At 40.4% G+C, this 21,967-nt stretch overlaps 2 protein-coding genes and 1 long non-coding RNA gene across 10 annotated transcripts in view; 1 reads left to right on the top strand and 2 right to left on the bottom strand.

Annotated features, from left to right (window-relative positions):
* Window positions 1-2,640: 2,640 nt before the first annotated feature.
* Window positions 2,641-4,775, top strand: LOC122881593. Its single transcript, XR_006379186.1, has 2 exons — window positions 2,641-4,039; window positions 4,341-4,775. It is a non-coding gene; the product is annotated as an uncharacterized LOC122881593 (long non-coding RNA).
* Window positions 4,776-5,919: 1,144 nt separating this feature from the next.
* On the bottom strand, window positions 5,920-10,579 carry LOC122881592. 2 transcript variants are annotated; one of them, XM_044207975.1, is made up of 4 exons: window positions 9,586-10,579; window positions 8,920-8,996; window positions 8,357-8,509; window positions 5,920-6,360 (listed from the first exon to the last, which is right to left on the bottom strand). In XM_044207975.1, the coding sequence occupies exons 2-4, from the start codon at window positions 8,956-8,958 to the stop codon at window positions 5,920-5,922; spliced, it is 633 nt and encodes a 210-aa protein (XP_044063910.1). In that variant the 5' UTR covers window positions 8,959-8,996; window positions 9,586-10,579. The 2 variants fall into 2 exon arrangements, with proteins under 2 accessions (XP_044063910.1, XP_044063911.1); XM_044207976.1 differs by lacking the exon at window positions 9,586-10,579 and having other exon boundaries at window positions 8,920-9,084.
* Window positions 10,580-12,624: 2,045 nt separating this feature from the next.
* The window catches only part of LOC122881591, a 41,588-nt gene continuing 32,245 nt past the window's right edge, over window positions 12,625-21,967 (bottom strand). For all 7 annotated transcript variants that reach the window (XM_044207972.1, XM_044207971.1, XM_044207970.1 and 4 more), the window contains one exon: window positions 12,625-21,267. In XM_044207972.1, the coding sequence (XP_044063907.1) occupies window positions 20,074-21,267 (1,194 nt within the window). In that variant the 3' untranslated portion in view covers window positions 12,625-20,073. The remainder of the gene's footprint in view (window positions 21,268-21,967) is intronic.

The following is a 21,967-nucleotide window of genomic DNA, read 5'->3' as shown; positions in this document are numbered from 1 at the left end:
AACTTGCATCGTTAAGTGCAGGATTTGAACAGTAGGCTCCATCATTTCCATAGGTGAAAGATGAATATGATGACTTTAAACCACTACAGGCCGACCGTTGTAACCCACACGGGATCATGCCGGTGGCCGTTAACTCTTGCCTGTGCAATCTGTGGCCATACTGTGTTCCTAGCCTCTCTGTTGGCTTTTAGAAGATCTTCTATTTTGTAGGAAAATTGCAGCACAATTTTGGAGAGAATCTTCATGACTCATGAATCTCAAGGATTTTCTCCTGCATTTTTTCTGAGGCCTTTCAGTCATTGTTTCCAGTAGCACTTGTAGTGCTCTAGCTCCAGTATGTGTTTCTGCTAGCTAGGGACTCTGCCTCTTTCTCCACAGAGGAGATTTTAGCTTTACATGCCTTTATCTCCTCAGTGTTTCACTCCACTTGGTGATGGACTTGGTGATGGCAGCAGTCATGCAGTGTTTTTCCTCAGCTTCTTGAAGGGAAAAGGAACTTTCATTGGGCTGCTAAGGGCTCTTTTGTGGCTGAGATATTGGCATGCATGTCCTCATTGTTGTTGTTAGCTTTAGCCCCAGCAGCAGCATAGTCATGGTGGCCTGGTGGTACCTTGAGAAGAGACAACAAGGTTGTTAATTCCCAAACCCCAAAACACACAAAAAGAGACAGCAATTGTTGTTGTAACTGCACTTAGTTGTAGAATGTGTTCTAAAATTGCAGAAAAGAAGTCCATGCATTTGTCACTTCTAGGTTGGACTATTGCAATTCCTTATTATCAGGCTGCCCGAATAAGTCCATTAAGACTCTCCAATTGATCCAGAATGCTGTGGCACGTGTACTGACAAGAACTAGGAAAAGAGATCATAGTCTCCAATATTAGCTTCTCTGCACTGGCTCCCTGTAAAATCCAGAATAGAATTTACTCACCTACAAAGCTCTTAATGGTCAGGCACCGTCGTATCTTAAAGGGCTCATAATACCTTGTTACCCCATTAGAACACTGCGCTCCCAGAATGCAGGGGGATTGTGGTTCCTAGAATCTCCAAAAGTAGAATGGGAGCCAGAGCCTTCAGTTATCAAGCTCCTCTCCTGTGGAATCAGGTCCCAGTTTGGGTTCAGGAGGCAGACACCATCTCCACATTTAAGAGTAGGCTAAAGATTTTCCTCTTTGATAAAGATTATAGATAGGGCTGGCTTGGGTGAGTCCTGAACCATCCCTTAGTTATGTCGCTATAGGCTTAGACTGCCGGGAGACTTCCCAAGATGCACCTCTTTCCTCTCTCGCCCCCTCTGCCTCTCCATCTGTATGCATTTTTATCCCATTAATGCATGTTACTAACTCGACATCTTTTCTCTCCTGTAGTTTTGTGCTTTCTCGTCTCTCTCCTCTCTCCTCTCCTCCTGCCTCTGGAGCTGCAGAGTCTGGATCGGTGACTGTGGGCCACCTGCTGCCCCCGTGTTCCTGCTCGACAACTGCTACTACAATTGTTATTATTACTCTTATGACTATTATTATCATTATTATTCCAATAACTATCATTCCTATTATTATTATTTTATTAACATTAATATTACCACTTCCATTATAATATTATTATTCTAAAATTCTAGGTGGAATTTGCATTGTGCTCCCCCTCTCTCTCTCTCTCTCTCTCTCTCTCTCTCTCTCTCTCTCAACCCAACTGGCAGTAGTGGATGTCCGCCCACCTTTGAGTCTGGTTCTGCCCATGGTTTCTGCCTCTTAAAGGAAGTTTTTCCTTGACCTGCTCTATGGGAAAAGTACAATGACATAACTTCTGTTATGAAAAGGTGCTATATAAATAAAATTGAATTGAATCAAATAGAATTCTGCTTTGCTACATTGTCATTGTATTCTGCTAATTGCTACATCGTCATTTTTTTAGTATGTTGTTACCAGGCCCAAATGGGCCATGCCCATCTTTGTTTGAAACCTCTAGCATCTAGCAATGCTGTGTGCGATGTGTGACACCTTTCATACATTTTAATGGGAAATTTTGAAAGGACAAAAGAATGGCAGGTTATACCCAAAAGTCAGCCAGTTTTTTCAGGGAACAGCTGCCCCGTTTTCCTCCTCAACCCATGCCTTGACCGCTGGTCTGGTACCTGCAACACTGAACATCAACGTCCCTGAGCTGGGAAAGGCCTTGAAAAAGCATCCGAACTGCTGTTTTGTCAATTATTTGATTACAGGACTGATTCAAGGGTTCTCAGCTGATTTGTCTTGGTTACCAAAAGTGTAATTTGTATGCAGTAACCTTCAAGAGTAGAGTAGTAAAGACTCTCGTAGTAGTAGTAACAGTAGTAGTAGTAGTAGTAAAGACTGCAGTAGTAGTACCAGCCATGTTAATGACTGTAGTAGTAGTAGTAGTAGTAGTAGTAGTAGTAGTAGTATCAGCAGTAGTAGTAGTATTGTAGTAGTAAAGACTGTTGTAGTAGTAAAGACTGACGTAGTAGAAGTCGTTGTTGTAAAGACCCACTTAATATTTTAAAAAGTATAAAAGGTAGTAAATAGCTGAGTCATAGTAGATATAGAGTTTGTTGAAGAAACAGACAGACAGACAGAAAGAGGTTAAGTGACAGACAGACAGAGAGTAAGTGACAGACAGACAGAGAGCGGAATTCTGCAGATATATTTTACACGTACATAGAAAACACCAACAAGGATTCTTGTTGGTAACATTAATATATCTGGTAAACTGTACACAGTTCAGTTTTTGCCAGAAAAGCTAGCAAGCTAGAAAAGCTAGAAAAGTAAACAGTTAGCCTAGCTCCCCTAGTAGTAAACAATTAGTCGCCATGGAAACCGATCAGAAGGCAGCACAGCACAGCTCTCAGAGTAGAGAGCACGGAGATTCAGTACCCTGCTAAATGTAAGAGTGGAACAGCTAGGGAGAAACACAAGGAGAAGACTCTCTGTGAAAACCCAGGGGTCCTCTTCACTGACTACGCCCAACAAAAAGAAGGAAGGAAGAGGAACAACCTCATATTCTTCACTGATTCAGTTTACATCTGGAAAGATACTCTTTGCAGCAATTATGCATATGTATCAAGTGAGGGCATCGGCGCAGGAGGCAGATTAAAGATCTGTAAAGATGAACACCTTGACAAGGATAACCCTCTGCTTACCATCACATACTACAACAAAGAAAAGGTCATGGTCCAAGGGAATGAAGCACACCTAGAGTCCTTTCAAGAGGCATTTCCCCTGTTGAAAGCTGAGGTGGAGGATCAATGTCCTCTCTGACAGTGAAGATGATGAGAGCCCATTAGGGAACCCCACTACCTTGTCAATCTCTGCTCCTCCCACACATGCCAGAACCAACAACCAGCTGAAGGAGAGTACTCTTGTTGAGAGAACAGTGTGCTCCGTGCTCAGTTAACCAAAGTGAAGCAAGATGCTAAGAATAGAGAAAGGAGCTTCACCAGGCAAGTCCATCACCTAACAGACCAGCTCTCATCAGTCCCCAAATGACAGACAATTGATAAGAGACACAGACACACACGTGGCACTGGTTGCTATGGTGATTGTGGCACCCTGAGGGAGTGGAGGGGGGAGGGGCAGACAATAACTTAGACAGGTCAGGCAGTTCATTTAATAGAGAATTAGTGTAGCCCAGGGTAAAAATCCATCCATCCAAAAATAATCCAATCCAGTTTCCAGTCCAGGTTTTCCATTTCCTCCCTTCCAACCCTCTGTATTTAATGTAGTGTCATTCCATGTACTGTAGTTGCCAGTCCATGTTTTCCACCCTTTCTTTCCCTTGCCATAAGACACACCCCCTTTGTTTCAATTAGCCAATCACAGCCCTCTGCCTCAGTATAAAAGCTGTCCTGACTTCTCTCAGCTCAGTTGTGTGGGAGAGAAGTCAGAGCAGCTGTAGGGCAGTACCTCCATTCAAGCAAATATTGGTTTTCATTTATTCTCTGTTAAGCATCTAAACATTTCTGTAGAAACCAGAATCATCCGGTGATTGGGCGTTGTTGTGTGTGCTGGGCAAAATGTTTCTTACTGAACTGGTGAGTTTGAACTTTTACTGTTAGCATTAGCAACATGCTAGCTTAGTCTACATGCTAACATGTGCTCATGATTGATGCTACTTCCGGTTGATTTCAAAAATGTATTTTATATGTTGGAGACAATATGCTAACTAGCATGCTAATGTTAGCATGCTACATGCTAACATGTGCTCCCATTGGTTTCTTTTGTTTTTTATGTGATTTTATTTTGTAATGTTACAACTAAGCTAATGTTAGCTTAATGTTAGCCCACAGATATCAGTGTACACCCATTTAAGTGGCCTTTTGTGTTTGTATACAGGCCAGGTGCCCATTCAGGGTATATTCGATGGTGAGCTAGGCTCTGGAGCACACAACGTTCCTGTTATCCATCCAACACTCTTCGGTCTGGTAGGAGGCGGTACAGCCTGTCCTTTTACTCTCCCACCTCCTCGAGCTACGCAACCGCTGCAATATTCAACCCCCCGGACAATCGCGCTAACGGACATTTCAAATCACTCAATAACAAACATATGGACTCAAACGTGGTGCGCAGCCTCGGTGTTCTTCATCCTTAGTTGGGAGAACAGACATTGAATTTTTTTGTTTCCTTCCTGCCTCAATGAACAATATCTTGGACATTTAATTTAAAATTGATTGAAGTTGATTTTTGATTTATTTCTGCTGCAGTAGTTCATGTATATATTGGGTTATGTTTATATTCACTTTTTGTACAATACACTTTTCCTTAATTCAACTATTCTGTCAATTGTTATTATTTACTGACCCCTGCCCTCCAGCAGCTGTTCCTAGTCTTCCTGATCAATTAGCCTACAGCATTCATCCTCAAACAGCTATTACAAATCTATTACACAGTACTAACAAACACTTGTTACATTAGCCTCTCAAATTTTTGCTTCTAGCTCAAAGACGTAACTCCTATCGCCAAATTTAAAATATCGTAAGAGAAAGGAGAATCTGCTGCAGAGGCTGTGTGAGATTTGTTTTTAGTGTCAAATGTGGGAATGAGAGCAGGTTGTTACGGACAGAGAGGCAGGAGACACCGATAGGGAGACAGAATGTAAATTTATAAATATTAAAGCCAGAACAGACAGATGAGCAGGTATGGAGAAAGGGAAGTCCGTTGGTGTGAAGATCGCTGGAGTGGGAGATTGCTGGAGAGGGAGATCGCTTAGATTAACGCTGTCGGACAACTGGCTGAGGTGAGTGTTGGGCTTTTATGCTAGCTGTGATTAGGTGCTGGTGGGGAGCAGGAGTGTGATAGGGAGCAGGTGTGTTTGATTAACAGATGGGGGAGCCTGGCGTATCCGTGACATTACCCCCCCCCTCCACAGCCAGCTCCCGATGGCCGAAAAACCCTGCCAATGTGGTGGTCGTCCTCTTCCACGGGGAGCAGGTTGATCCAGGCAGATGGCCTTGGGGTTGGGCATGTGCAGAGCTGGGAACCTCGGGTGGACGACCCAGGGCCTGGACAGGTGTGGAATTGGGAGCCTTGGACGAACGATCCAGGGCCTGGACAGGTGTGGAGCTGAGAGCCTCGGACGGACGATCCGGGGCCTGGGCAGGTGTGGAGCTGAGAGCCTCGGACGGACGATCCGGGGCCTGGGCAGGTGTGGAGCTGAGAGCCTCGGACGGACGATCCGGGGCCTGGGCAGGTGTGGAGCTGAGAGCCTCGGACGGACGATCCGGGGCCTGGGCAGGTGTTGAACTGGGAGCTTCGGACGGTCGTCCCAGGGGCTGGACCTGGGTGTAGCAGAGGACCTCAGGCGGACGACCCGGGGGCTGAACCAGGGTGGAGTTGAGGATCTCTGGCAGACGACCTGAGGGCTGGCCTTGTGCGGAGCTCACCGCATGAGGTCTGTGACAAAGATCAAAACAATCTAGAGTTCTGACGGAATGCCGGCAGTGAAGGCTGAGGGCCCCTGGAGACCAGCGGCGAATACGGGTCTCTCTGGAAGCTGGCGGAGATCCTCAGGAGCCGGCGGCGGGACAGCCGTACAGGGAGCCGGCGGCGGGTCGGCAGGACAGGGAGCCGTCGGCAGGACAGGAAGCCGGCAACGGGAAGATTGGTAGAGGAGCGGGCTGGACCAGTGATGTCCGGGAATCCGGAGTCTGCCACTCTGGCAGAGAAGGAGGGTGCTGCTGCTGCGAACCAGCTGATGGTTCAATGGCATGCTGCGACCCAGCAGATGGTTCTGAGGCGTGCTGTGATCCTCCAAACCAAAGAAGGGCGCCGGTCTGGCCCTGGGCATGGTGTAACTGGAGGTGACGGAGCAACTAAGGGAGTAATGGTTGTAATCCTTCGGTATGGGTCCGACCTTCTGTTACGGACAGAGAGGTAGGAGACAACGATAGGGAGACAGAATGTAGATTTATTAGGATTATAGCCAGAACAGACAGGTGAGCAGGTATGGAGAAGGGGAAGACTCGCCGGCGTGAAGAATGTAGGAGTGATAAAGAATGGCATGGGGAGTCCTTTAGATTAACAAGGTCGGACAACTGGCTGAGGTGAGTGTTGGGCTTTTATGCTGGCTGTGGTTAGGTGCTGATGGGGAGCAGGAGTGTGATAGAGAGCAGGTGTATTTGATTAACAGACTGTGTTTATTATTTATTTTATTTATTTATTTATTTATTATTATTAACTAATTTCAGATCAATTTTATTAATTTTAGCTCAACTAATTTGAGTAGAATTTACTCAAATTTTTTATATTCAGTATACTAAATTTAATTACGTACATTTAGATCAATTTAATGGTTTAATTTCTAGATACTTTAAATTTAATCTAATTAAACATTTTTAGCTGAGACTAGATAGAACACCATTTTTGCTGTGCCATTAATGTAACTTAGTGGTAACCCTTTCTTGAGTTGCTTGACAACTTACAAAATGTGATGCTGAGATTGCAATAAACTGCAAACACTTACATTGAAAGAATACATGACTGAACATAATAGGCTACCCAATTTTTCACAAGCAACTATGTCCAGGGTTGCAATATTCAATTCAAGTGAATATTCCACAAAATCCCTCGTACAGCTTTAAATGTTCACACCAGTGGCTGTGTTAATACAGTCCACCACTCACTGTGTTCTTCAACTTGGATTATTTGCAAGGTGCAAAACACATTTCTAAGGAAATCTGATGATGCCTTAACGAGGCAATAGTGGCATATAGTTTAGAGAAGCAGGCTTGTGACTGGAAAGGTGCCAATTCAGTCCCAAACTAGGGAAAGTGAAAGAGTAGCACCTGCCTTGAGCAAGGCACTTAATCTTCAATGACCAGTAGATCAGACTGTGGTTGTACTAGCAGTTTCCAGGTATGAATTGTGAAGAAGAGAGGACTGCTCTCAGTGAAACTTCTCTGGATAAGTAGAAGTTACAACAGTGCTATCGCCCTACATATTCAGAGGTCTGACATTTTATGAAAATTAAGTAACAATTCAACATTATTTAATTAGAGTCTGTTGCAGTGCATTTACAGTATGTATAATGAAGTCATTCTATATATTTTTTTTAGGTTACCACAGGTTGGAAATTTTCTTGGGATTTTTTGTGATTATTGTTATATTTAGGACTATTTTGATAATTGTAACCCTTTTACACAGGCGACAAGTGATGTCAACCTTAAAAGGCCAGCAGGCCTCAAGGCACTTTGCATCTAGGATGACACATGTACTGTTTTGTAATATAGGAAATGTTTTAAGATTCTAATGTCACTCGTCTACTAGGTATTACGAGGTAGAGATGGCTTTCACAATGTGATTAGAGGGACACTCGCCAAAAACGAAAACAAACTTGATACAACCTCACCACAACCACTCAGCACACAACAAAAGCATGACCTTATGCACAGTATGAAAGGATCATGCTGGTGTTTTTTTTGTTTTAGCTTGTTGATAAATGCATTAGCATTACCGCTAACCATTTTCCAAAAATAATTACCTTTTTATAAGGAGCCATAAGGTTGAGTGATTTCTTCAGCTTCAGAACCCTTTTAAGCTACACCTCTATTTTGTGTTTGTGGGGTGTTTTTCATTTACTATGATGTGAAATGTGTCTCCAAGAGAAGACTGACTTCAGAACTGCTCTTTCCCGTTCCCCACCTGGGGATTGAATTGGCACCTTTCCAGTCACAAGCCTGCTTCTCTATAACCTGCATAACCTGTATGTCACTATTGCCTCATTAAGACGTCATCAGATTTCTTTAGAAATCTGTCTTGCACCTTGCAAATAATCCAGGCTATATCGTACTAGACAAGTAAATTTCATAAAGTTGCGTGTATACGATATTTTCTACTACAGTGTATACATTTACCTCTTGCAAGATCGACAGATGTTTGGCTAGTTTCTGGCCAGAAACACCTCCCTCCTTCTGGAAAATAGATGTCAGCTGAGGTAAATGGCTGTCCAACTGCACCATGAAGGTTGTTTTAAGTGAATTTGTTATGCGCTGGAATTCAGCATTTATCTGTTATACATTAAAAAAACAACAGAAGACAAAGAGCACTATGTTCAGTCATTGATGTAATGATATTTTGTAGCTACTTTGTAGCTAATCATTAAAGTATAGCTCTGGCCACTCTCTGGCAGCTGGATTTCCCTGCACTACCTCTGAATGTTCAGCATGAACATAACAGCTCTTCTCTATGAATTATATGATGACGATGTACCAGCATTTTGCTCCTCCTTATTGCCTATTTATTTTTCCTTTCATTTTCTTTTGACCTTTTTTTTTTTTGGTATCATCATTTGCCAATAACCATGGAAAGCTCCAAATAAAAGATAAAATAGTTAGCACACAGTTACAAAACATTTATTCTTAGCAGTTCTGCTGTGATCAGTATAGCTGTGAAGAGTTTGTTTGTTAAATGCACTTACCAAAACAATATGAGGTCCCCAAAGAGTTAGGATCTCCATGTTTCTACATCACACCAACATCAGATATGAGGAAAAACCTATAATAAAAATAAGCAGGGATCAAAAAGATAAATGGTGAGCTTGTTGAAGAAAATTAATTTTGATAAAATTAGTCCAATAAGTACTAACTTGTGTGAGCACAGAGTATGTTAAGCCCATGACTGAAGTCAGATCACTACAAATTCATCTGTGTTTAATAATGCCTTAATATTACTACAAAATATGCAACAAATGGCAGGACAGACAGACATGAAATTCAATTTCGGAAAGAATTATTTTATTTATTAATTCACTGCTGGACTATTTTCTAGCAAGTGTGATATTTCTCTGATGGGCGATTATAAATCACTTTATCACTACAGCATTTAGAAATCACATCAGAAATAGATACTTTCAAAGCTTTAGTTGCCACTCTGCATTGTTGTGTTTTGAATGAAGGGCAACATTTGCTGCTGCAACATAGCTTAGTGGCAAGGCTGCCGTTCTGTTTACTTAGATTCAGCAGTAACATTAACCCCTTGCTGTCAGACAGCACCTTAAGCACCTTTTTACCAATGTGATTTCACAAGTTTAGTTTGGTCCTAATGTTACCACACTGACAAGATTAGAAAACATAGCTGGTCTTACCGCCAGCCCTTGTTGCAGTTAGGAATACAGTAGGAGGCATAACCAGTCTACAAGCCAAAACAGCCAGGAAAGTGAAGTTACAAGCCGTTAAATAACGTTAGTCAATTAACATTGGCAAACTTGTATTCAATGTCCACAAACTAATAAACAATCTAAAAAGACAAACACTGAATTCATCACACATAACTTTAGAGCAACATCAAGTTAGTATAAATGTTAAAATACATCTAACATACACTTAGCTAAGTTACTAACTACACAACTAGGTTATCTTAAGCTACCGTTAGTTGCTGTAATGTTAGCTAATGTTAAACTGTCAAAACACACAACTAATAGTGTTAGCTAACTACTTTTTTTTTTTTTTTTTCAATCAAACAATGTTTTAAATTGTAAAAAGTAAAAATATAACACACCGATTGGCTATAAATGGCTTATTTACCTAAAATGCAGCTTGAATATACAGCATTCAAGGAGCTACTAACAAAGTGGGGAAAAAAAAAAAAAAAAAAAATCCTGCCTCCAGGACAAAGTGGCAGCATGTGTCTGCATATGCGCAGACAGGACAGTATTAGGAAATTAGATTGTACATATTTTTTCTTATTACTTTTGAGTGAAATTAGCTTGTTTTAAACAAGGGCAGGACATTTTAAAATGAATTAAAAAAAATAAGTAGGATTCAATAACATTAAAATCTATGAAATTTACAAGAGGTCAGAATCACTTTTTTCAGTGTGTAGCAACTGTGTGAGTTTGTTTGACTCCATAGTGCGACCAGCACAAATTTTCCTACCTTTTCATGTATAAATTGTATGAAGAGTGAATATCTTGGGAATGACGTTGAAGAGTTAAAAATTTTTAAACAGATCCTCTGCACTGACCGTTTGGTCCCTCACTCTAGCTCATTGTAAACTCAGAAAAGGACTGAATATTTAAAAATGGAGTTGGACAGAAAAACAGAGTGAGTGACAGACAGGTAGTGTGAGAGGCAGGCAGGCAGGCAGACAGAAAGAGACGAGAGAGAGAGACAGACAGACAGACAGACAGAGACAGACAGACAGAGACAAGAGAGACAGAAACAGGTAGGTGTGTGTGGAAAACTTAGGCATGTCTTGTGCAGACTACAATAGTTGGTTAGTTATTGTGACAATAACTAATAAAGATCACCATTTGTAATCTTACTTGTGTTTATTTTTTCCTAAACAAAAATATGTGGATATATCACATATATTTTCAAATTAGCTGAGCTGCACAATTTTTCCACGTACCCCTGGTAAATGCAGAAGTACCCCTTGGGGTACAAGAACCCCTGGTTGGGAATCACTGGCTTACAGGACCAAAGTGTCATTAAAGAGCTGAACATTTTGATATGAGAGAGTGAGTGAGAGATCAAACTACAATAAATACCTCATCTCAAACAGCTGTTTGTTCCCAGCCACAGTCAAAGTTGCCATGGGAAACAGCACTCGGCTTAACTGAAGACATTGCTATATATTGTTTTCATACTGTACTCTTTAAAATGTAGGAGTTCACAAGTTAAAACCTCCCATCATCACTGTATTTGAGGTTCGTAGACCAAACGCACACACGTGGCACTGGTTGCTATGGTGACTGTGGCACCCAGAGGGAGTGGAGGGGGGAGGATCAGACAGTTCATTTAATGGAGACTCACCCTCTCAAATTTCTGCTTGTAGCTCAAAGACCTTAACTCCCATCACCTAACTAAAAATACCATAAGAGAGGAGAACCTGTTTCTGGCTCCCTCCTGAAAATTCTGGTCTGGAGCACTTTTCCAGGTCTAGAGCAGGTCTAGACCGTAGTCTTTATAATGTTATTTACAGACAACCAACAAATCCCACCATGAGCAAGCACTCGGTGACAGTGGCAAGGAAAAACTTCCTTTAAGAGGCAGAAACCTCGGGCAGAACCAGACTCAAAGGTGGATGGCAATCCGCCACTGCCGGTTGGGTTGAGAGAGCGAGAGAGAAGGGGGGGTGGGTGGGTGAGGGGGGAAGAACAATGCAAATGCCACCTACAATTTTAAAATAGTAATGTAATGGTAGTGGTAATATTAATATAATAAAGAAATAATAATAGGAATGATAGTGATAGGAATAATAACGATAATAGTAAGACTAATAATAACAATTGTAGTAGCAGTTGTCGATCATGAACACGGGGAAGCAGGTGGCCCGCAATCAACATCTAGAATATTTCCATTTTATGGAATGGTGGAGTATGGGTTGAATATTTCACTCATACTGTATCCGAATAACTCCATATTTGGTACCCTAGTGCACTATATTTACTTTCCACTATTTTGTTTGATTTCTGAATTCTCAGTGTGAAACATATGCATTATATGTTGCCCTTAAATAATCACACAATGGAACAAAAAATGTAGGGTCCATAGTATGTACACTATTTTAATAACAGTCCTGCAATGCAAAGCTTCGCTTTTGACAGATGTCAAAATTACAGTTCCAGTGATGATGCATAATAACGATAATTCCTAAATGTCTCAGAAGTATCTGAAATCTCCTTTCATTGCTCACTAAAGAGTAGACTATTGAGTGTTTATTATGTTGTGAATAATTAATGAGAGAAATCACTTTATTTCAAATACAGCATCAATGTAAACATCATCAAACATCAACTTCAATAAAGACGTGACATAAGCTGATAGGATATATATTGTCACTGTCAGAGTAGGAAAAGACGATACAAGTTCAACATTTTGACGTAAAAGTATGCAGTCTTGACATTTTCTGTGATGAATTTACACAACTCAAGTAAGGTTTTTTTTAGTCTGTTATGTCTTAGCTGTGATTTAAAGTACATGTGATTTGTAGTGAAATAGGATAAACACGCAAAACCACTGGTATGGTCTTTTAACCTTAGCTACTTATAGGGAAGCAAAAGGAAACTATGTTAAGGGTTAGGGTTAGCATTGTAAGGATGGTATTTTCTTTGCTTGGCACTTGGTGCAATGTCTGGAAATAGCCTCAGTTTAAATTAGGTAAATGCAGATAATGGAAGATAAATATTCAAAATGATTTTATTGCAAATTCTCATTCAAATCATTCACATTTATACTGACTTTTTACAGATACCTTAGATGTCACTGCACAAATATGTCTTTTCATGTGTCAAATGTTATCATATTCCCTTGGGGCTGAAAGAGTTTGTTCACCTTACAAAAAAACCCTGAATACATAGTGACAGACAGATATATAACAAAACAAAACAATTAACAACACAATTGATAAACAACAACTTCGATAACACTTTAAAGTTGCATTAATCAACAAGAAATAACATACATTCAGTCAGGAATAACAATATGAATTCATTTGTTTTGTTACGACCTACTGTATCTCTCTCAGTTGGAGAACTCTTTCACTGATCAAATCAGCAAGATCCATGGCTGTTGAGAAAATAGATGAAAAAGTAGAAAACAAATGAAACAGTCCCCATGAAATGTCAGTATCTGCGAGGAGCACAAATATATTGCACATTTTTGTGCTTAAATATTTTCAAGGCAGCTACATGAATAGTGGGAGATGCTCAATAAAGTGGTACTCCACCTCTTAAAACCTGTTAGAATTCATGTAAAATTAGCCTAAAATGCCTACTCAAGGTATACCCATACTAAATTGAAACCCATTCTTGAACTATTTGGACTACATAAACCGTCTTGGTCTCTTTTGAAAGGTAACGCTCTGAAGTTTTTACCCCCAACAGTCTGAATCACTGTAAATGCTACTGGCAGTGAGTAATTTAAGTAAGTTTGAACACACGGAAAAAGGTTTTTATTTACGCCAGAATTTTTATTATTTTTTTTGCAAACAGATGCCCACAGATGACTATCTGGGACTTATTAGCTGAAAAACACAAAACTTACCTAGTCCAAACTCAAATTTGATAACAATACCACAAAAACTGATATTTTACATGGTTTCCTAAGGGTCTAGGTGCTAAACTCCAAAAATGTTCTGAAACCAAAGTTACTGCGGATGCAGACAAAAACAGGCAGCAGGCATTTCGCTTTACGCAAGGATTTCCTGCATGTGGCTTTAGACCAACCCACTGAATCAGCATATCCTTGTTTTCAGAATTTCATTGGCTATACAAAGTGCCAGTCATCAGCACAATCGGTTGCAATTGGCTCAGTCTCTACATGAAAGAAGAGGGGCAGGCACTTCTTTTCACCGAAGACTCTCGTTGGCTATTGTAGGCTGTGGACAGGACATGTAAGCTCCTATTGGGTGAGGTGTCAATCGAAAGGTCAGAGTGCAGCCACTATTTTTTTTTTACCAAGCTATTGGAAATGTTTACATCCGAACTAGAGTTATGACGGAAAAAATGTGGAAGATTAGACACCCACGGACTGCTGTTGCATCTTTTCAGATTAGCCGCAGATGTATTTATTGATGTAATGTGTTTTGGACTGAATATTTTACTGGATTGGATCGTGTGGGCCTTTGCCAATGTAACAAGACCGTTTTTTGGCGGAATATTATTGATCAGTGAATTACTATTTTGTTGTTTGTTTGTTGTTGGTTTGATAGAGGCGTTGCTTGTTCCTGCTGTTGTGACTGTATCTCAAAATGTAGCAGTTGTGTACATAGCATAGTTGTGTACTTAACAGTAGGGCCATTGAAATGTTATCAGGTTAAAAACAAACAAGGCCATTTAGTTGTTAAAGAAGAATGGCTGAAGCTCACTTTTATTTGTGGCTCTACCCCTACAAGGTGTAAGGATCCTTAATGAAACACCCCTTGTTGGTATATGTGAGTGAGAATAAGTGGGTTTTTCAATAAACTGGTAATCACAAGTCATATGCAGTCAATCCTGTATCAGGAAGCCATATTTTCCAACTGTCTGCAGTGATTTCCTGTTTATAGTTTGTCTATAGCTACTTAGCATTGTGTGCCAATGTGATAGCTAGCTGTATAATTAATGATCAATGATGAGTTCAGGGTACTTTGCATAGCAGAAAGCATTAAACACTTAAAAAGGAGAGATTTTCATTCCATAATAATTGTAGTAAACAATACATTTTATGCTTTGTGGAAGACCACCCTGATGGGTCAGCGTTGTGGAACCATTAAGCAATGCTTCACATATATATGTGAAAAGAGCAATGAAAGTAAAATCTATGAATAAAGGATAAATATATTTTAAAATGAGTTGTAGTGAGTGCAGTTTTCTGCACTTCTTCTATAAACCAGACACTAACATTAATAAATAATGTCAGTAGTTGGTTTATTAAAGTTCCACAGCTGAGACGGGTCATAATATGAAATTGATTCATGCCTTTATTCATAATGTAGTTTAACATGTGTTGGCCATAAATTAACACACTGACCTGTGATTTAGACTGATAAAATATATCAGCTGAAATATGGACAGTATAATTAACTAATTTACAAATGCATTCGTCAATTATTTATTTAAAGCCCCTATGTCTAGAAATATCATGTGATTACTGCAACTTAAAAATTATTTCGATTGCAAGGTTTTGTTAAAAAAAAAAAAAAAAAAGTGCAGCAGAGTCCATTTCTGTTTCCCAAGGTGGCTTTTCTCTCAGTCAGCGAGACACATCGGGCACTGCGCGAAAGAGTCACGTCCTGTGTCCACTATGTGGCGCTATAGAACATGCACTAATCATATATGATGTTGCCATATATCAAGTGTAGACCACACAATGTAAATTTCATGTATATCAAATGATGTTTGTCACATGTGGCTTGCTTCCCCTGTCCTGTCTGTCGCGCTATGACTCATGAATGTCACATAGTTGTTACCGGGAGTGGTCCATCAATAACCATATGAAGTTTGAGGCAGATCGGTTGAAATATTACTGAGTTATTCCCACATTCTGTTTGGCATGGCGTCACACGTCTGCCATGGCAACCCTGTTTGACACATCAACAGAGGTTGCTGTATTCCAAGTTTAGACCACACAATATAAATTTCATGTAGATCAGATGATGATTGCCACACATGGCTTGCTTCCTGTTGCCAGTAGGTGACATGACTATAACTCAATACTTGCATGTAGAAGTCCTCAGGCTGAGACTCTTATCAAACATTTTGGGCAGATCAGACAATGTACACTCAAGTTACAACAACTTCCTGTTTCACGGCAAAAAATGAGCCATCATGGCAATGCTGTTTGATGAAAACTCACAAGCTTCACGATTTAGCATCATTAAGGTCTTAAGACTTTGCTGACTACATATAAGGTGGATCTGGCCAACCAGCAAGGAGGAGTACATCAAAGTATAAAACATGTAATTTCCTGTTGCCAGTAGGTGGCACTATGCCTATGACTGAATATTGGCATGTAGCTGTCTTCAGGCTACTCATATCAAACATGTCAAGTTTGGGGCAGATGTGACCATGTACTCAAGTTACAAACACTTCCTGTTTCTTGGCAAAACATCAAGTGTGCAAAGTTTCATGAGTTTTTAAGCACATTTAGGCCCTCAAATATGCGATTCATTTGGGGGGGAAAGAAAAACAATGAAAAAGAATTCCTTCAGTTTCAACATATAATAATTAAAGCTGCAAGCAGTGTTGAACGGGCCCTTGCCTCTACGCGCACCTTGGGGGGAGTGACAGCTGCAATATTGTCACCAGAGGCTGTCTGACACCGCTTTGAATCTTCATGACCATTGGGCCACTGTGTGGTGGTGGAGAACGCGCACAAATCATACATGATGTTGCCATATATCAAGTGTAGATCACACAATATAACCTGTAAATGTCCTCAGCCCGGGACTCTTATCAAACATGTGAAATTTGGAAAAAAAATCTGATGATATAGAGCTGAGATAGCACAGTTACTAATTTTGAAACAAGGTAGCACACTCATTTCGAAACACTGGACTATCAGAATTTGCCGCACAGCAACTGCAACGCCGTTTGATAAAACCTCAAACTTTGCAATTTAGCATCATCTTCGTTAAAGTGCAGAGCCTGTAAATTGCGAAAAATGGCACGTTAAATTCAAAATGGCTGACTTCCTGTTGGGTTTATGGTATGTCTCCAAGAGGCTTTTTTAAAAAAAATGTTTTAATAAATTCTAGAGATGATACATCTGCCTCCCAAATTTCATACATCTAGGTGTAACGTACCACGGGGACTGCTTCGTTGATATTTTGTAGGGGTGCAATCGAGCCATTTTGCCACACCCAAGCTCCAGACTATACCAGAAAACAAAATACACCCCTTCTGATGTGTGTGACAAGTTTCGTGAGTTTTCAGCTATCCCTAGCTGTTTTGAAGGCTAAACGTCATTAGGGGGAGCTATAGAGCTGACATGCAAGGTCAAGGTCAAAAGTAACATCAAATTGAAGTATTTACCAGTTCAAGTCTGGATACAAAGTTAGGTGACTTTTTGAGCATCCTAAAAGGCTCAAACATGTGTTTAAAACAGACACAAACTCAACAGGGTTCTACCGCTTTGTGGATTGAACCTTAAATATAGCAGCAGGTGGCAATGGGATTTCTTAATTCAGTTTGAAAGGAGTGAGACCAATCACACACTTGTTCCATCATCACAAAGCCTGCAGCGTTTCAATAATTGCGCACTCAAAGTTCCGCCATTCGCCCCCCTTCGGGATGTCTACGGTAAGTTTAATCAGGATTGCACAAAGGCATTTTGAGTTATGTGGAAATATGTAATAGGCTATGCCCACTCCCACCAATCAATATGAAACTTCAGATTTTTAACACTTATCCTCATAGCATGCACACCAAATTTGGTGAAATTCTGTAAACCGGGTTTTGAGGTACAGTGTTTTGGCATATGTGGTGCCCCCTATGGGTCAAGCTCAAAATGCTTTGGCACGCCTATTCCCAAACATGGACTGAAGATATTGCCCAAGATTTGTGATGAATAGACGATGAACAAATTGTTAATGAGTTATGGCCAGTTTTCTGCTAAGCCTCGCCTTTTGCGAAGATACTTTGATTGATGGCCATGTTTTTTGAACGATCTTGCTCATTTGTAATAAAATGTGTACCTCAGTATTTCAATGCTGTATCCAAAATTTGGTGTTGATAGTCAAAATTCAAAAAGTAGATTTCACTTTACTGTTTTTTAGTACTGTCAATGTCCTTGTAATTAGCAAAAAATCCATCATTGCGGTCTTTTATGGTCCAAGAGGCTTTTTTGTAGGGCACGTTGAGTGGGACTTATGAATTCTGAGCTTTAATTACAGTGCCACCTTGTGGCTGATTGGGTTCATATTTCTTTGGAAGCACATGCATGTCATTTCCAGTTATTGGGCTAAGTTTCATGCTTCTAGCTCATTTCAGCTCACAGCAATTTGAGCCAATATGGCAGAGAAGTAATAATAATACTACTACTACTAATAATAATAAACCGGCATGAACTCAATGGGGTTCTACCACTTTGTGGTTTGAACCCTAATAATAAACCGGCACAAACTCAATAGGGTTCTACCGGAACACAGGAACACACTTGGAACACAGGCTTTGCAATTTAGTGTTGCAATGGTTTTAAGATTACACTGTCCAAATTTGAAGTTGATCAGATTATTTCCTTAGGAGAAGGTAAAAAAAAAAAAGAATTGCTAAAATTCATTCAAAGTTTGCTGTATCACCATGGCAATGCTGTTTGAGAAGAAGCTTTGCAATTTAGTATCGCAAAGGTCTTTAGATTGCATAGCCCAAATTTGACGTTGATCCGATTAATTCTCTAGGAGGAGTTTGTTATGTAGTATGGAGCCTGAAAATGGCGAAAAATGGCATGTTAAATTCAAAATGGCTGACTTCCTGTTGGCTTTAGGGTATGGCTCTAAGAGGCTCCCAAATGTTGTACATCTAGGTGAAAAGTACTACGGGGGCTGCTTCACTGAAATTTTGTAGGGGGCACTATCGAGCCATTTTGCCACACCCAAGCCCCAGACTATACCAGAAAACAAAGTACACCACCTTCTGATGTGTGTGTCAAGTTTCGTGAGTTTTCAGCTATCCCTAACTGTTTTGAAGGCTAAAAGTCATTAGGGGGCACGATACAGCCGACGTGCTGCCCTCAAGCCCAAAAGTGACATCAAATTAAAGTATTTACCAGTTCAGGACTTTTTGAGCATTCTAAAGGCCTCAAACGTGTTGAATTGAAATTGACGCAAGAAATCCAAAATGGCTGACTTCCTGTTGGGCAAACTCTCTCCAAAGAAACTGAAATATGTTCTTTATGATGGGAGCAATGATCCCCCAAAATTTTGTGAAGATCAAAGCAACTTTATCGCAATCATGGCGTGCATTTGGGGGCCCCCTGGCCATGCCAGAGTCCAATCACTGCATAACGTTTTAGAAATTTCAAGAGTTTTTAAGCATGCTAACCCCTCAAAAATGCATTTGAAGAGCAGAATAATAACAATAATAATAATAATAATAATAATAGTAATAATGATAATCTCTACAGAAACAATAGGTTCCTTGCACTTTCAGTGCCTGGAGCCGTTGGTCCTGGCACTTTCGTGCTCAGGCCCTTTATAAATCAGTAAATAAAAACAAAACCAGTTTTGTTTATGTATACTTTGCAAGTAACCTACTTGAAAACAATTTTTGTCCACTGAACAGACCAGTAGATTGTAAGGTCCTTCTGATATTACACAAGCTGGTGAACACAGTTGGCTGGTGACTGTGCAGCTGATCTTACACAGACAACTGGTTGTGGTGGACGTAATGCAGGTCAATAGGAGGAACGATTACAGCAAGTAAAATCTGTGCCATTGTTCATATGAGCACTTGACTATTGTTTTAGGAGTGACTTGAAAAAATGTGAACCTATCCTTTGATTCTGGTGAGGATTTTAGGTGAGAAACCCTAAGGACTTTTTTAATGATCTTGACAACCTTGAACAGATTATTCCTGTTTAAATGAAATGGTAGTTGGTAGGTTGATTCTAAGGACTGTATTGTAACCTGAGTTTCAAAAAGCCCCAGAGCAATGGCATGTAACCATATGCATGACAGATTTCTCTAGGTAAGCTATTGAAAACTGTTTAGCAGACTGACTCAAGTTAAACTATGTGCTTTGATAAAACCAGTGCCCTTTCCATGTGAATATAATGATACAAAAATATCAAACTAAGCTACTATTTCAGATACAGCAGGGAAGTATCCGAAATCAGTGACTTTTCACTATACAGTCCACTATATGACTAACGTATCTGCCATTATGCTGTCTCTTCCAATTAATTATTTTACTTACACAGAATTAAAATTATCCCACAATCACTTACAAATGTAGAGAACAGTACACAGCCACCACGTCACTATCCAACCAACCAACAACCATCATCACCACCACCATCATCATGCATTGCCTATGATCAACAGTATCCAATGTTGTTTTAAATATTTCGCTAATTGTCTTCAACATTAATTCTCCATATAGCGAACAGTGAATCTGTGAATGTTTTCAGATGTGCAGTAGCTCAGGTGTTTATTAGTGCTTCAGAAGGATTCTAGGGCTGGTCCTGGTCTTAATGGCTGAGGTAGTAGACTTGGTCTGTGTAAGGCCCTTTATAGAGCCCTTGGAAGTTCTAGAATAGCTACTGACAGATGCACTGTCCTCTGTCGAGTCCTCTGTGGTACCCTTGGAAGAGTCTTTTGCAGCACCTTTGGAATTATGGATAAAGTAACTGCTGGTTGGTGAAGTACACTTCGTAATGTCCTTGCTAGTACCTTTGTTAGTACCCTTAGCAGTGTGCTTGGCAGAATAACTGGCTGGTGGGTCACTGTGTACATGTGTAGATGTCATTGAGTTGATAGGAGCTTTAATTACAGTAGTCCTAGCAGTAGCAGCTCTGGCAACAGTCCTAGAATCAGTAGTCCTGGTAATTGGCTTAGGGATTGTGGATGAAGCAGGCCGATTTTTCTGGAGCCTTTTTTCTCTATCATGTCTGCATATGACCTCACTGACAGGGCTGAGGTCATAGTTTGTGATGATGTTGGTAAAGTTGACCCTTTCTTGAGAGGACTCCAGAGCAGTAATGCTCGCCAAACTTAACTTTCCAACATTTACCTTGTCCTGTAGATCTTCACTAATACAAGCGCTCCTCTCTTGTATCATCTTTCCAACATGGCCACATCTGTCTTGTCTAAGTTCTCCATCATTGCTAACAGTGATTTTACCCATATGGCTCACATACTCCTCTCTAACATCTTTATCACAGTTGACCTCCATCTGTGGGATCTTGCCAATTTGGCAGTCACTCTCCAATGGGACATCACCATCACTGTATTGCAGTGTCCTGCACTTCTTTGATGAGTTGTTGTCCAAAGGAATGGGATTCAGAGGGGTAGGGCTGGTGTCTGGTGGGAGGCCTCTCCTCCTTCTGGACAACCTCAGGACCCCAGGGTTATCACTTAGCTGTCTGATGACTGAGCCATTAGTCAATGGTGTTTGAGCTGGAGTCCTGCTTGAATTTCTTCCTGAGTTCTGGAGATTATTGAAGGTCTTGGGGTTGCTATAATAGTTAGAGACTGTTCGGTGGTGGAGAGGAAGGTGCTGATTGCGAGGCAGCTGGTGGTTGCTATGTCGGGATCGTCTGCTGCCAACCCCTGTGCTAGGCTTTAAGGGAGGGACTGACCTGACACAGGAGGTTCTTTGTTCAGAGAATCCATTCACCATGGCAACCTGCAACAGAAAGAGTTCATGGTAGTTCGCATTAAGACCTGGGAATAATTATATTAGCAGTATATCTGCGATACACATTCCTGCTAAAGTTTTTGCACTACCAATCAAAAGCTGGTGGAAGTAACGCACAAAGAAACATAGTAATGTGCCAGCAAATGTCATAGAGCCTTACTAAAAATAGCCAGAAAAGAGGATAAAACTCATGCAATTACACAAAAATGGTCGACAATAAATAAAATTATACAGCGATATGGACACAGCAGCGGGTGCAGGCATTAAAAAAAAGCATCAGTACATCAGTAGAACTTTTTTTTTTTTACCTCACTGTTAATCTCTTATTTTCATAAAAGCCCTTCTAGGGAGAGGTGTTGCAAATTAGCATCCACTATAAACACTATGATACTTGCATCGGACAGCTGTTTTCAGTTTGTCTATGTATACTGTATCTGTCCCTATCAAATAAATCATAAATAAATAAATCACCAGTGCAAATAACACAGGGGGCCCTATTTAAATCATGGTTCAGTTTTTTTGTGTTGGATTCATAAATGAATAACTACATAACATATCGTAGAAAAGGTTTCAGTCGTAGTCATCTGGACACTGTTTTCAGAATCAAGGCGTTTCGGCTCCCATCAGGAAGTCATTCTCAATTGTGAAAATGGTCTGAGAACTCAGAAATAAGTAACAGAGTAGCTTA

This window comes from Siniperca chuatsi, linkage group LG9, assembly GCF_020085105.1.
Source record: "Siniperca chuatsi isolate FFG_IHB_CAS linkage group LG9, ASM2008510v1, whole genome shotgun sequence".
Classification (NCBI taxonomy): domain Eukaryota; kingdom Metazoa; phylum Chordata; class Actinopteri; order Centrarchiformes; family Sinipercidae; genus Siniperca; species Siniperca chuatsi.
The sequence above is the reverse complement of the archived record's forward strand: the minus strand, read 5'-3'. Positions and strand labels throughout refer to the sequence as shown.

Coding starts and splice junctions, on each gene's coding strand:
- LOC122881592 (XM_044207975.1), bottom strand. CDS start 8,958: ATGGAGATCCTAACTCTTTGGGGACCTCATATTGTTTTG. Junction 8,510..8,919: donor GGGGACCTCATATTGTTTTG/GTAAGTGCATTT, acceptor AATGTATAACAG/ATAAATGCTGAATTCCAGCG. Junction 6,361..8,356: donor ATCTGTCGATCTTGCAAGAG/GTAAATGTATAC, acceptor TGTCCGTAACAG/AAGGTCGGACCCATACCGAA.